Source organism: Schistocerca piceifrons, chromosome 10 (assembly GCF_021461385.2).
Source record: "Schistocerca piceifrons isolate TAMUIC-IGC-003096 chromosome 10, iqSchPice1.1, whole genome shotgun sequence".
Lineage (NCBI taxonomy): Eukaryota > Metazoa > Arthropoda > Insecta > Orthoptera > Acrididae > Schistocerca > Schistocerca piceifrons.
In genome coordinates, this window is record NC_060147.1 from 97198807 (window position 1) to 97215136 (window position 16330).

The 16330-nt window shown below is 44.5% G+C and overlaps 1 protein-coding gene across 3 annotated transcripts in view; it reads right to left on the reverse strand.

Moving 5' to 3' along the window:
• LOC124718951 (aminopeptidase Ey-like) overlaps positions 1-16330 on the reverse strand; it is a 273185-nt gene that overhangs the window by 224764 nt on the left and 32091 nt on the right. For all 3 annotated transcript variants that reach the window (XM_047244618.1, XM_047244617.1, XM_047244619.1), the window contains exon 3: positions 564-889. In XM_047244618.1, coding sequence (XP_047100574.1) covers positions 564-889 — 326 coding nt within the window. The remainder of the gene's footprint in view (positions 1-563; positions 890-16330) is intronic.

Below are 16330 nucleotides of genomic sequence, written 5' to 3' on the forward strand. Positions count from 1 at the left end.
CGGACCTCCAACCTATTTAAATCTAAACATCCTAGCCTTATTTATTAGCCTACTTAATCTATTTTGCTTCCTTCAGTTTTGAGATGAAAACCACAAAATCATGAATTTCCACGAAAATCTTAATTTGTGAAATCCAAAGTACTGTTTTTATTAAATCATTATGAAAGATGAATCTAAATATAAATTTTGAAGTCTCTAGCTCTTTTCTGTTGCGCCAATAATTTTTTCAGAAAAACGTCCAAATTTCGAAAATGGCTGAAGTTATCGAACTGATATTTAACACACATTAATTTAGTATTATTCCTGACATGCTAGAAAAGTTTTAGGTCATTTGCTTGATTTTTAAGGTATTGCGCAACATTTATGACGTCAGAGCTAGTTACAGCAGACTGGCTGGCACACAATGGAAACTGATGTGAATTTACTACCGCGTGAGTAGGCTGCTTCCCTACACAGTGTCTAACCACTGCGCCACCTCGCTCGGTTCTTGTGCTTAACCAATGCACCACCTCATTCAGCTAACACTGTAGAACAACAGTGGTGACAACATTTTAGGTACATACCTGTCCGGGTCGACTGTTACAGTAACTTGATCAGCAGAAATGTTGAGCTGCTTCATGTGGAAGACAATGGAGTCAACCTCAGTCCCTGGCAGAATTGTTAGTGTGATGGCGACGTGGCCGTGGAACGTGAAGTTGGTGCCCTCACCGAGGAAGGGCCTCACGGTAAGGCGGTACAGCAGTGGCCTCACACGAGGGTCCAGTCGGCGAATTGTGAACTCCGATTCATCCCCAGAATCTGCTCCAGTGTCAGCATTGGGTTCAACTTCAGATGAAGGTGTCCCATTGCTGCTGTTGGCACCTCCAACTGTCTGTGTGTTACTCGAACCCTATGGGGAAAAGGGACACATCAGCCACATATTGTTATTTTGGTCTTCAATCTGAATACTGGTTTTCTGCAGCACTTCACTCTATCTTGTGCAGGGCTCCTTCATCTCTGCATAACTACTGCATCCTACATCCACTTGAACCTTCTTACTAAAGTCAAGTCTTTTGTCTCCCCTCCCCCTCCCCTAACCTCCATAACAAAATTACACTATGTGGGCAAAAAGCATGGAAAGGCACTGTGGTAAAAGAGTACTTACAGTGTCAGAAGCTTTTCCGTTGCAGACTGCTGTCAGTAACAGTTCGTGCAATGAATCACGAGCAGTCAACATGACGATTTATTAACCACATGTAGGTAGCCAATGGGACTTTTGTTAGCTATTTTCTATAGTTCTTACATAAAGTTAACTAATATTTTGTTGTATTAGGTTATAGTTTAACAATTTCTTTATAATTTTTGGCAAAATCAGAAATAGTGGGTACAAATGGGTCATTGTAGTGACAAATGTATATCTGAGGCTACATCATACTTTCATGCTGAGATTCATTGACTCCACCAACTCACAACAAAACTACCCCATTCTATGCTAATCTACACCCCAGGATACGCTATGGGTCAGTCTGTCACCACATCTAGTTTTCTTCCCCTCACATTCCTTGGCTTTGCCAACTCACAACCAAACTATCACATTCCAAGCTAACCTATGCCTCGGGCGATGCTACAGGTCACTCTATCAGCACATCTACTTTTCTTCCATTCACATTCCTTGGTTTCGCCAACTCATAGCCAAACTAATTATATTCCAACCTGACCTTAGCTTCCAGATTTCGCTACAGATCAGTCTGTCAGCTCATACTTTTTCCAGTCTTCAAAGAAATACGAAAGTCTATCGCAAAGTTTAAAACTTCATTAAAACAGTGTCACTAAAACTTAATCTGGTGCTCTCCATATTGAAAACAAATGTAGTAAATTTGTATCATTCGCCTATAGATGTAATTAGACTCACCCATTCTCACTGGCTTCCATCTCCTGTCAACCAGTCAGCTACGACCAACGTCAACATTCAAAACAAGAGCTGCTGTCAACATGTATGCACTTTAGCCTAGCGCTATACGTGAAGTTAATAACAAGCCCTCAATTTCTGCAGTAATAAGTCCATGCATGGCCTGTATGTGGTGCAGGTATTGGTCTGGAGAGATGATCCATCACACACCATTTAGCTTTATTTAAAGCATCTTCAATGGTCACTGTAGCAACTGTGGTTTTGTTTACAAAACAGTTTAACGAGATCACACACAGTTATTAGAAAAAGTCTACATCAGAGCCAACGAGAGCAGTGGGCAGATGACGTGTTTCAAGAGAATAGAATCACACCGTTATGTTGATGTATCAAAATCTCCAAAATCTTAAGATATTAGCAAGAAACGCAAATATTTTGACTACCAGCATTATTAGTGCAGTTTAAGCTGTGCTATTAGGTTCCAAACTAACCACAATCTCTTAACTTGGGAGAAACAAATGTATGTGACACCAAAGACTGCCGATAATTATCTAATTTCTGCAAGTAAAACTGTCATAATACAACATATCCTTGGACTCGGGCAAAGATACAGAACAATATGCTGCCACAAACAGATAGTCTAATTTTCACATTTGTTGTCTTTGCCAGCTAACAGCCAATCGTACATTCCAACCTAAACTAAACCTCGGACTATGCTGCACATCAATTTGTGACCACCATAAGATTTTTTAGCTATCACATTCATTGGCTTTGCCAACTCAAAATCAAACTGCCACATTCCAACCCAACCACAACCTCATAATTCGTGACACTCTGAAGAAAGCAATACAATACTTGTGAGAACTGCGAATAAGACAATGGTTCCTATTTTGGCGCTAGAAATTCATTATCTCTGTGGTGCCTCTGGCGTAAAGCATCATATCTTTGGACCCAAAGTTTGTTGCTTCTCTTTGTCTATGTCTTCTCACCGCGCTACATTAGTACAGCCATGTTGTATTCGCCTTGTTATGTGCTTAAATAAATGTTCATTCAACAGCTCAAGTGTGTTATTATTTATCTATGACACACAATATCCACAGTGGTGAGCCCAAAATTGGCTTCGTGCATTCGGGAATTATTTTGTGCTTCGTTTCATCATTAACGGATTTCGTGTGCCAGTCCAGTGTCTTCGGAACAATGGATCTACCAGTGTCCTTTTCTGCTAATTCCTCACACCCTATTAACTTTGCTTGCATATTTACTAGTGAACCTAATGTGCATTTGGTGAAAAGTGAACAGTTACCTGGGACCAGCCATATCAGCGGCCACTTAACTGTAACAGGCCCAACATGGCCACAGTCAAGGGCAACTACACAGCAACGGCTGCTACAAGGACAGAGCACGCTGCTTAGTGACATTGTGAATGATAATTGAGTGATGGACGTAGTGGTTCAAACCTCAGCTAAGCAGTCCTCTTCAGTTTGGTCTGATGTGGCGATGAAATTCGAGAACAGTAATTCGAACGTTCATATGTGCACAGGGTAGCACATTCTTATATGCCTGACATCATAGGACCACTCCCGCATCAATTGACCGCACTGGTTTCCACGACCATTGCTTCGTGGTCACACCACAATCACCTTCTCCTCACTTTCGTAACGGCACCAGCCGTTCCAGCCACGCCGGTTACCCGATCAGCCCCCTTGTGGCTGCACCGCAACTGCCTTCTGCCCGCTATTGCAATGGCACCAGCCGTTACACCAGTGCCACATTCGCCATTGGGCCTGCGTTGGAACACATCGTGCCAACGATTGCACCAGCTCACTCCACATTGTGTGCTGCTTGCGGCCAGCCCTCCACACAGACCTCAGGCAATGCATCGTCCACCACTACTGCACTCCGAGTGTTGGGGGCTTCCTACCCCCCTCACACAGATCTTCATCTCCCAGTGCTGCATCAACATGTGTTACCAGTCGGGTTTCCTAAGCTGCAAAAGTACAGTTGCAAAAGTACAACCCTAAGACTTTGTTCGCACTGGTGGATCATCTACTGGATATACATGGGATTTCGGATGCTGCCGCACGTTTCGTCTGCCCGGTGAGCCAGCTCCATGTTCAACCGGACCCCACCAGTGATCTGCTCCTCTCACTGCCCGTCTCACCCAAGTATTTGATGGCGAAAACATTGTTCACTGAAAGCATTTCTTGCCCACCATCAGAAGCTATCCACCACATCATCCATGATGAGTACCAATGTCGTACTGTGGACCTTGTGGATGGACAAACATACATTGGACCTACAACTTCACCTGCTACCTCATGGCCAGCAGTTGTGGCCATGTGGTTCTAGGTGCTTCAGTCTGGAACCGTGTGACCGCTACGGTCGCAGGTTCGAATCCTGCCTTGGGCATGGATGTGTGTGATGTCCTTAGGTTAGTTAGATTTAAGTATTTCTAAGTTCTAGGTGACTGATGACCACAAATGTTAAGTCCCATAATGCTCAGAGCCATTTGTTGCTACCTCATGTAGCTGACCCTCTCGAGGTTCATCTATGCATGGTCAATGAGGCCTACGCAATCATCTGTCACCGACACTGCGTGTCAGTACGACATCACCATTACCTTCAGCTGGCACGCCTGCACCTTCGGTTCCGCGCTCTGCTGGCAGGCGCCAGTGCACATGCCTCAGCAGCTCAGCGGCCTGTCAGGAGCTGCCACCTGGCGGCCAACAGGAGGTACTGACTGCTACCTTCTGACAGCGGCCGACCCTGTTCGAGCAGCAGCCCGAGTGGTTCCAGGCAACGACAAAGTCAGTTGCGTCACCCGACCACTCCACACCGTCTCGTCTGCTATGCTGGTACCATGCCATTTAACCGCTCACAACTGCCACGCGCCATGTACCCAAACAATTCCGGTGGCCACGTTTAGGTGCCACGTCCTGCCACGATCGTCCTCGGCACCTACCGTCTGACACCTCACCACTTGCTCCAGCGGTGCGACGCCTCTACGTCACGGACTTGTCATCAGGCACTTGCTTTCTCATCAACACTGGCGCTGATGTCAGTGTTATCCTGGCCATGCACACAGGCAAAATGCTTTCTCCCACTAACCTCTGATCACCACAAATCACTCTCCTATCCCGGTCCTTGGCTCCATCAAGATGTCATCTCGCCTTTCACCAATCTCCGCCTTCCCTCGGACTTTCCACATTACCGACATGGGTGAACCTGTGATCAGGTTGGACTTTCTACACCATTAGGAACTTTCGCCATACCTGCACGCCGCAGTGCTCCACCACGCGTCTGGTTATATTGTTCCGTGCTTGACCGAGTTTGGCATGACTCCGCTCTCTTCCCCCTTGGCTATGCTTTCCACATGTGCATCTCTGCTCAAGGATATAACTGCACCACACTCTGATTTATTGGATGTGCGTACACAGATCGATGAGCTCTACAGACATAACGAGGCATTATGCACCCGTATTGACACTGCCTCTGCTGAATTGGCTCACGCATGGAGTATGATTTGCAGTCTGTCTGAACTGTCATTTGCTTCTAATGTGCCTTCACACTGCATTGCTCCTGTGTCGAGTTTCCTTCCTTCTGCTGCCAGTTCTGCGCCATCATAGGTGATTCTGTAGATGCTCATGTTCTTGCTTCGCGGGATTCCTCGCATCGCGTGGCTGCTGTGCCATCCCCTCTGTCGTCGTCTGCTGCTGACACCCCACCCACGCTATTCCAGCCGGGCAAGGTCAGTGAACTACTCGTGCCACTCCTCTCCCCCCCCCCCCCCCCCCCAACTCCTTTCACAGGTATCAGCAACGGCACTTGTCATAGAATCCACACCACGGACAGCCCACCTATACATTATAAAGCTAGACATCTTAATGCTTCCAAACTTGTGCTAGCGAAAGAAATTGTTCAGGGTTTATTGGCTTCTGGCGTGCTCTGACCATCGGACAGCAACTGGCCTTCACTTATCCACCCTGTTCCTAAGAAGGATGGCTCGCTATGCATGTGTGGGGACTACAGATCCCTTAATGCTCAGACAATTATCGATAACTATCCCATTCCTCATATCCAGGATTTCATGCAATTACTGCATGGCTCGAAGTTCTTCTCTGTCTTGATTGTTCGAAGACATATCACCAAATTCCCATGCACCCGCCGGATATTCCGAAGACAGCCATCATGACACCCTTTGGCCTATTTGACTGGACTAAGCCCATGCTTGACGCATTTGATAATCTGAAAACTGGGATCATGAAAGCGGTCACACTCGCCCACCCTGACCTCAAGGCCCATATTTCTATTACAACTGACGCTGCTGAGTCAGCTGGGGGTGCTGTCTTACAACAGCACACTGCAGACTCCACTCAGCCACTCCATTTCTTTAAAAAAAAAAAAAAAAAAAAAAAAAAAAAAAAAAAAAAAAAAAAAAAAAAAAAAAAAAAAAACAACCATGAGCCAGTTTAAGAGGTTGGCTTTCGACCACAAGCTTCTCGCAGTTTATGAGGCAGTCAAACACTTCCACAGTGACCTGGAGGGGCGTCCTTTCACTGTTTACTTGGGTCACAAACCTCTCATTGAAGCAATATGCAACCCGGCGAAGGACCTACCGCCGCGATGCTTGCAGCGCATGGACTTTGTCAACATTCCTCAAATGCTTGTTACATCCGTGATGCGCAAAACGTTGTAGCTGACTACCTATCTCGATGCTCTCCGCACCCTTGAACTTAAGATGATCTTGCCCGACTCCAGACTGAAGACGTGGATACACAGCAATTGGTTTCGGACAAGTCTTCGCTCACTACCAAACCTGTTGTCCTACACGGGTTGACAGCCCTGGTCCTCTGTGATGTTTCTATGCGCTCCACCCGCCCCTTGGTGCTGTCCGCTCTTAGGTGTGGGATCTTTGATGCTTTACACAACCTGGCCCACCCCAGAACGCGGGCAACAACGAGACTAGTCACTGGACGGTTCGTCTGGCCCAGCGCACGGCATGATTGCCACTCCTGGACCTGCACATGTATCCCTTGCCAACGTAGTAAAGCAGACAGACACGCACAGCCTCCTTTAGGACACTTCGACGTCCCCAGGGGTCACCTTCTGCACATGCACATTGACGTGGTTGGTCCGCTCCCCTCTTCCAAGGGGTACAAATACTTATTGTCTATGATCGACCATGCAACCCGTTGGGTTGAGGCGGTCCCTCTTGTAGACATAATGGGAGACACCATAACTTGCGCTTTCCTATCGGTATGGGTCATGAGATTCGGCTGCCCCTTTCACTTACTACGCATCAGGGATGACAATTTGAGTCCATGCTATTCGCTCAACTGTACGAGCTGTGCGGAGTATCGAAATTCCACACTAAGGCTTATCACCCACAGGCAAATGGCCTGGTTGAGCGATGGCACCGAACTCTAAAAGCTGGTCTCATGTGCCATGGTGGGCTTTGGTCTCAGGCACATCCATGGGTCTTACTCGACATCTGTTCCACCCACAAGGAGGACCTGAATGCTTTGCTGGCGGAGGTCTTGTATGGAAAACCCCTCCTCCTGCCAGCTGAATTAGTCGAGGATGCTCCCCAAATGATGCAATCGACCTTCGGGCCCTTGTAGAACGAGTGCGTGTGCATGTCATCTGCCTTCGACCACCCCTGCCTCACACTCATTCCTCGCAACTGGTGTTTGTACACAAAGACCTGGCATCGCGCGAGTTCGTAATGCTGCACAACAACTCCGTACGTGCAGCCTTGCAACCATCTTACTCAGGTCTGCACTGTGTCTTATGTGGCAGAGCGAATACTTTCTTGATTCTTCTTAATGGATGACCCAATACGGTTTCAGTTAACTGATTAAAAATGGTGTGGTCCCTACCGAACTGCCTTCTGATGCCTCCGGTCTGCCTGCCATCGCCACCATCTCGCCCGCTGACGCCGCCGACGTGACCTCCAGCGATGCTCCACCGCCTGCGCAGCAGTCCAACGCACGTGAGCCTGTTGGCACGGCTTCCAAGGCGCCCACTTCTCATGCTGCACGCTGCCTTCAACTGCCGCACTGGCATGAAGTTTTTGTGCTCAAGTGAGGAAGCTTCCCACCGCCCTCCTGGGTGAAGGGGTGGGGGGGGTGGGGGGGCGTGCCCTCTGTGGCGCCTCTGGCGTAAAGTGCCATATCTTTGGACCCGAGGATCTTTGCTTCTCTTTGTCTATGTCTTCTCAGCACGCTACGTTTGTACAGTCATGTTGTATTCGCCTTGTCCTGTGCTTAAATAAATGTTCATTCGACAGCTAAAGTGCTTTATAACTGATCTATGCCACGTAATATCCACATCTGTTTTCCTCGCTTCTCATTGGTAACCTAAAAGTATTATCCCATTGGCTACGAGAAACTGAAGCACTACCAACCTACGCACAAAACAAAATCATCATCGTGAATGCCGCTGTCTCTGATCCATCTTTTAGCCCAGTTCTTAATTTTAAAATTAATTTTTATTACTCATGTCTTTAGGCTCCTACATTATTTCCATGCATTTTTCTATACATATACAGGCGTTCGATTTTTAGTTTTCCGCACTGTACTGACACACAATATTTTCTTGCTTACATGTTGTCATGTATCCATCTTCACCCCATGTAGTTTTGTTTTGATCGCTCCAAGTGCGGTCGGTTTTTGTTTTGTGGCTCACAGAACACTAAAATATCAGAAGTGCATGACCCACATTACGTAGGGAAACAGAGGCTGATAGTAGAATTCCGAGTGGCGTGGCAGTGAACTTTTTAAGTCGTGAAAATATGGCACAATGATATGGATTCTTGCCTTGCAAATACGATCACTAGATGATAATACTTTCCATTTATATCTTATGGATGGATCTGGTAGTCTGCTCGTAAAGTGTATTTATTTGTGAAACCCAATATTGCAATTTCGGCCGTGTAGCTGTTATCAAGTGAAAATAATGCTCCTGATTACCATTTTATTGTGCGTATTGCACTCTTTGAATTGCAATGTAAATATGTTCCTCATTTTCTGCTTGATTTTTGCTGGATGGGATAAATGATTCCACATGAAAGAAAAGCTGGTTTCGTCACATGGCATGGTGTGGGCACGTGTCTGTTACTGCTTCCAAATCCGTGTGTGTTTAACTGCTCGATTTAATTGCACTGTTAAGTATATAGCTCATATTCTACGTGTCTTTTTTTCGTCCATTTTTAGTACTCTCGCATGTAATGGGCCCACCGAAATTTTGACTGACGTTTGCTAAAATGTACTGTGAAATCATAAGCGTAACTGCTGTCGCATTTCTGGTATTTGCAAGGAACAATCCTCTAGTCACTAATACTACAAAGTGTACGGCCCGCTCATCTACGTCTACATCCATACTGTGAAATGCGTGGGACATACTGCCAAGAAGCAACAGGATTCAAAGCAGAATTCTCGTTTCGTGACAAGATGTAATGAAACTGAATAGAACATTACTAACAGGAGTTCTCCATTAAATTCGAGAGAGTATGGAAAACTGATGCAATAAAAACAGCATAGAATACGAGCAATATACTAATATGCATTTAAATCGAGCCGTTCATACACGGATTCGTAATCAACAGCAGATACACGTAAGTCCACAGGACACCATGCAACGAAAGCAGTGTCTGTTATATATAAATCTAAAGCAAATATGGTATTATCTAACTCACGGAATATTACATGTGCGATAAGAACGTAATCAGAATAGGAGCAACATTTGCACAATGTGATGAAGCCAACATCTACTAGCTATGAAACGAAAACAAACATGGAAGACTAAAAATCAGCCATTAATAAAGCGAACCAAGGTCGTATTACCAGAAATCACTGTATGATTTTCGCCCCCATGCTGTGGTTGTATCAATGCAAAGTACACCATGAGAATGTGAATATAGATTAACATGCAAACGGGAAAATAGTGTGTGTTCAAGAGCGCCCATATGACAGTTTTTACGGTGGAGGGGGGAGGTGTAGAGCTAGGGGTGTAGGATGTAGCTCTCCATGCTTCTCTATACCGTGCAAGCCTCTTCATCTCTGAATAACTGCCGCAACGTACCACCTTCTGAAGCCGTTTACTGTATTTATTCCCAGGCGAAAATCCCCATTAATGTATAAGTACAAAATAAATGATCGGTCTTTGGAAGCGGTAACATCAGTCAAGAGTATGGGTGTGACTATTGGAAATGATCTCAGATGGAATGATCAGGTTACACAAGTAACGGGTAAGGCGAACTCTAGATTGCAGTTTATTGGTAGAATCCTGAAGCGATGCAGTCCTTCAACAAAGGAAGTAGCTCACAATACGTTAGTTCGTCCAGTCTTAGAGTATTGTTCGTCTGTATGGGACCCTTACCAGTTGGGTCTGATTCAAGAGATTGAGAAGGTCCAAAGAAGAGCAGCAAGATTCGTGACTGGTACGTTTAGCCATCGCGAGAACGTTACAAATCTCATAGAAAGTTTGAAGTGGGACAGACTTGCAGATAGACGGCGCGCTAAACAGGAGTGGCTGCTCACTAAAATCCGAAATCCGATCTTCACCGAGGATGTAGAGCATATATTTTTACCACCAACTTTCAAATCGCGTAGTGATCATCATTCAAAGATAAGGGAAATGAGAGCTCGTACTGAGGCGTTCAGACAGTCGTTTTTCTCTCGCGCGATCCGTGAATGGGACAGGGGGGGGGGGGGGGGGGGGGGGAATACGACTTTGGCGCGAATTGTGCCCTCCGCCACACACCGCTTGGTGGCTAGCGGAGTATATATGTAGATGTAGATATCTCTTTGTCTCCCTTGTACCACGCCCCCCCCCCCCCCCCCCCCCCACACACACACACACACACATGCTCCAGTACCTGATGTCTTCAGCTGCCAAAGACGGTAGGCATGTGCGTGTGAGGTGTATTTGCGTGAGTGTTGGTATATTAAACACTTCTACATCTGTCAAGTTGCCTTCTACTGCTCTGACAGAAAACTTGGCTGCCTATCTGGAAGTCAGTGTAACTTCGAAGTTTCCTGAACACCCCTGAACAACCTATTCATAAACTAGGCTAGAACAAATTTTGAGCAGCGCGGGATTAGCTGAGCGGTCTCAGGCGCTGCAGTCATGGACTGTGCGGCTGATCCCGGCGGAGGTTCGAGTCCTCCCTCGAGCATGGGTGTGTGTGTTTGTCCTTAGGATAATGTAGGTTAAGTCGTGTGTAAGCTTAGGGACTGATGACCTTAGCAGTTAAGTCCCATAAGATTTCACACACATTTGAACATTTGAACCAATTTTGAAATAAACCATAGACTCGTTATTACTGACGGTGAAGTGTATATTGTCTACTCGATTCCTAGTAAGTCTGAGATTGATAGTCACCCAGTTATGGATTTCTAAGGATCTTTGCTGCTCGTTAAAGTTTGATGGTATTCTGTCTTGGATACGTTCCAATTGCAGTTAAATTTTTCCTTCGCGATACAGAAACGTGTAGTGATGATACACGTGAACAACACTTCACACTAATGATCACGAATGGAAAAGATCACGAATCGAGCACAGCTGACTACTGAACTGCTGCACCACGTAAACAACAACAGTTGGACGATCGCATGAGTGCTGGCTACAACTGCCTAATGCTGTGTCATTCCTTACAACAAAAGGTTGTTACTGTATCTTGCTGATGCTTTTTTCCATGATGCATGTTTCAAATATAAAAACAACGAGAGATTATCAGCTTTTGAAATATGGCTGTACAGACCAATGCTGAAGACTAAGATAGCGGGATCGGATAACTTAAGAGGAGATACTGAGTCAAATCAGGGAGGAAAGCCGCATCAAGGAATACTCAGGGATATGGGGCAAATGGCAGGTAAAAATTGTACAGCCGGTAGTACGGATGGCGGTTATCACTGAAACAACCGGTTTTCTATTACATCGGTTCTTTTCGTACCCAGTTTAATCTGACAGTTAAAACCGCTTAAAACATCCAGTTTCTGATATATCTGGTTTTCGGTTTTTCCATGCCGCACACAGTAAACATACCAGAGTGCGCCTGAGAGCTTTTAGCAAGATCAGTGTGTATTATTTTATTTGTATTTGGGAAAAGGGAACGTTTATTTCATTTCTATGATAATGAGGTAAATCACCAACAAGTTTAACCCTTTGTTGCCTGACGGTACTTAAAAGTACCAGTAAATTTTGACTCTCATTATTTTCTCGTGGTTTGTCTGAGAGCCTGTCGGTACGTAACAGTAACTCTGCTCTACTGTTTCATAGATGATATTGTGCAATACATAGACCTCTCTGGCGGTCAGAGCTTGAAATTGTTTTTCGCGCGCTGCTGTGAAAGCAGAAGATTGTATGTGCTTGTTTCCATGGTGTTGCCTGAATTTGTGCGCAATTTATTGAAACTTCCGTTGAGTTTTCCATTGTACGTACTTACCTTCTTTGTTTTTTTTATAATAGTTTGAAGAATTATGTTACATGTGAATGAGATAAAGTGGAAAATATAAGGCGGACTTATTAGTACCGTCAGGTTGTGTGAACACTTTATTGTAGCAACAATGCATTACCTCTCACTAGTTGTTCTGTCCACTTTTTCTCACACAGAAATCGGTAAATACATTTGCCTTTGCAACAATTAGAACAAACAGGAAAGGTTTGCCAGGGAATTTACCTAAAGAAAAATGTCTAAATCAAATCACAGAGAGTCATCTAAAGACCTAACAGTATTTCAATGGAAGGAAAATAAAGTAGTGTATTTTGCGTCAAACTTCCATGGCACTGAACAGAGCGTAGTGTCAAAAAATCAGAAAGATGGAACTAAGATGACTATACCATGTCCAGTTATTGTATGTGATTACAATAAAAACATGGGTGGTGTGGATCATGCAGACAGATTACGTTCAACTTATGGTTTTGACAAGCGATGAAAGAAATGGTGGCACCGTCTCTTCTGTGGAGCAATAGAAATTGCTTTTGTCAATGCTTACGTCATTTTCAGTGATCTACATGGGGCACTGCCACTGCTGAAATTCAGGCGTGCTGTGGCACTAGGGCTAATGAATGAACAGCAAGTGCCAAATCTCAAAAAGAGAAACTCTGGTAAAGATGAAATAACTCTCCCAAAGAGAACGAAGGATAACTTTTCTGTTCCGAAGGATGTACGTCTTGGCAACCGAGGAAACCATTTTGTAGTGTTCAGTTGTAAAAGAGGACGATGCGAAATGTGTGCGAAAAATAAAATTCAGTCGAGACCACATTCACAATGTAGTACATGTAAAGTGTATTTGTGCTGCAATGAAAAAAAGAACTGTTTCCTACAATTTCATGAGGTATCACTAAATATGTGATATGTATACACTATCAAAAATGTATAGCTAAGTTACTATGCATTGTGAAGTTGCTCTAGAATAAATTTATGCGAAATTTAAAAAAAAAATTCAGAAAAATCATATTTCTGTTAATTAATTGACTAATGTAAAAATATTTAATATTTATGTGGAATAAAATACAAGTTATAAAAACTGGAGCATTTTTCTGCGCATGTTGTGATTCTGTCCATGGAGTCTGACGGTACTTCTGAGTACCAGGAGAGAAAAAAGTTGTGCAAAATAAAATAAAATTTTACAAAAAATCCTACCGTCATTTGAGGCCACAATAGTATAAATTCTGCAAAGAAAATGTTAAAAAGCAAATTTGTTCTTATGTCAGGAAACAAAGGGTTAATATTTTTACATACAGGATCACCCTTGATCCATATACATGCTCGTTCCTGCTCCTTAATTTTACGATGATTCCTGGTCCTTTGGCTTCGAACAAAGATTGAAACATTCTAATGAGGGTGGAAGAGTATGAGATCTCGATCGATAAGGGGTCGAGGCTGCGGCAGAAGTCGGTCTCACTATCTCCAGAAAACATGGCGACAGAGAGGGGACGGCAAATGGTCACACGTTGCTGACAACCCTGCATCGTCACCAATGGACGGCGTCAGTTTTTCACCCTGAAGCAAGCACAAAATTAAGGGTGCAGTTATTATCTCGAGTTTAAAGCACGTAGGTAAATCATATCTTTATGAATCAAATTTACCTTCTCTACCAACGAACGTTGTGGATGTTTTCTCCTTATATAAACACCCAGGTTTGTTGTGCCCTATTTTTAGTCTTTTTAAAGCAAATGGAGAATGTACACTGAGTAAAATTTTTTGAAATTAGAGAGCGTACCGTTCTGCAGTACAACTGACGACCGAGGAATTACTGTACGGACCAGGTGGGGGCACGTAACACTGTTCGTACACATCTACCATCTATGGGCCGTGCCACACGCCAACAGGTACACTATTGTCTCTGCAATGCTGTATCGATACTTATGTCACACATTTGAATGTCGATTCTCACTATTGGCATCGTTATTAAAATAATGCTGATCACTAGCTCCAATTTCAAAAATAATCCAATGCTTCAAAGCAATGGAAATTTTACGAATAAACGTTACTATTTTTTTAAAAAAACGTTTCATTTAAAAAACAAAAATTTCAGTACTGCTGTTACGTCAAATTGATATGTCAGTTTTTCATTCGATTATTAGCAGAAAATGGACCAAAGAAATATGGAAAAATACCGGTTATTCAGAACTAAAATACCGGTGTTGCTTTTAACCAGTCGGTTTTTCCCATCCCCATCTAGTAGTTGGTTGTTTGTCCACTGGTGCAACGCGACGTTTTGGCTACAGATGGATGACAATTACGTTGCACGTTCTTCGTCAACTGACGCAACTCTTTTGTGACGTGCGACCGTCTCAAAAGTGCTGATCTTTCTCAGTCTGGTCCACAGCGCCAGTCTACGCACCTCGTAATGTCCTTGTTGCGTATTGGGACTTGGGAAAGCGTCAAAGAAAGCGGAAATTCTGGACTCATCCATTCATTCACCCTGATCATACACGTTCAGGTTTTCTGCAAGCGCCAGAACCCGAACAAGTTCAAGGTAATTTATAGGATGCCGAAGAAGCTGTTTGAAGAACTTGCTGGAAACCTTCGACTAATCACTACAAAAAAAGTACACAAACTGGAGCAAAAATTCTCAGTTGAAGAAAGACTACTACTTACTCTGAGGTGAGATGCAGTTTATTAATCAATAGCTTTACCCGGCATCACTTTTCTGAGGCTCAGCCTCATGAAACAAAAGAGAGGCACACGTTTCTAATGTGTATGGGAACTGAACATAAGTCCTAATCTCCACCTCTCCCTGTCCATTCCCCCTTTCTTTTTCCGTCTCCTCCTCCTCCTCTCCCTCCATCTTCTCCTGCACCCCCCACCCCTAAGTCTATTGCCTCCTTCCTATCTCTATCTCTGTCTCTGTCCACATTCCCATTCCCCCCTCTTTGTGACAATCTCCTCCTCCCCATTTTCTTTGTCCATCTCCTCCCACCCCTCTGACCATCTTCTCTTCCCCCGTCTCTCTGACCCTAAGCCTTCTTTATTCTTACTGCTAATTCAGATTCTGTAGTATTCTTATCATAAACCAGTAAGTCATAAATACAACTTCCCTGTTTGCTAACGACGTTTCACTATCATATGCTTTATTTACACACACACTGAAGAGCCAAAGAAACCAGTTCACCTGCCTCATATCGTGTAGGGCCCCCGCAAGCATGCAGAAGTGCCACAACATGACGTGGCATGTCTGAAGTAGTGATGGAGGAAACTGACACCATGAATCCTGCAGGGCTGTCCATAAATCCGTAGGGGGTGGAGATCTCTTCTGAACAGCAAGTTGCAAGGCATCCCAGATATGCTCGGTAACGTTCATTTCTGGGGAGCTTGGTGGCCAGCGAAAGTGTTTAAAATCAGAAGAGTGTTCACGGAGACACACTGTAGCAACTCTGGGCATGTGAGGTGTCGCATTGTCCTGCTGGAATTAACTAAGTCCGTCAGAATGCATGTGATCAGACAGCATGCTTATGTACGTGTCACCTGCCAGACTGGTATCTAGAAGCATCAGAGGTCCAATATCACTCCAACTGCACATGCCCCACACCATTGCAGAGTCTCCACCAGATTGAACAGTCCCCTGCTAACATGCATGGTCCATGGATTCATGACGTTTTCTCCATACACATACACGTCAATTTGAAACAAGACTTGTTCGACCAGCCAACATGTTTCCAGGCATCAACAGTCCAATTTCGGTGTTGATGGGCCCAGGTGAGGTGTGAAGCTTGTGTCGTGCAGTCATCAATGGTACACGGGTGGGCCTTCGGCTCCGATAGCCCATATCGATGATGTTTCTTTGAATGGGTCGCACGCTGACACTTGTTGATAGCCCAGCATCGAAATATGCAGCAATTTTCGGAAGGGTTGCACTCCTGTCACGTTCAACAATTCTCTTCAGTTACCGTTGGTCCCGTTCAAATTCAAAATGGTTCAAATGGCTCTGAGCACTA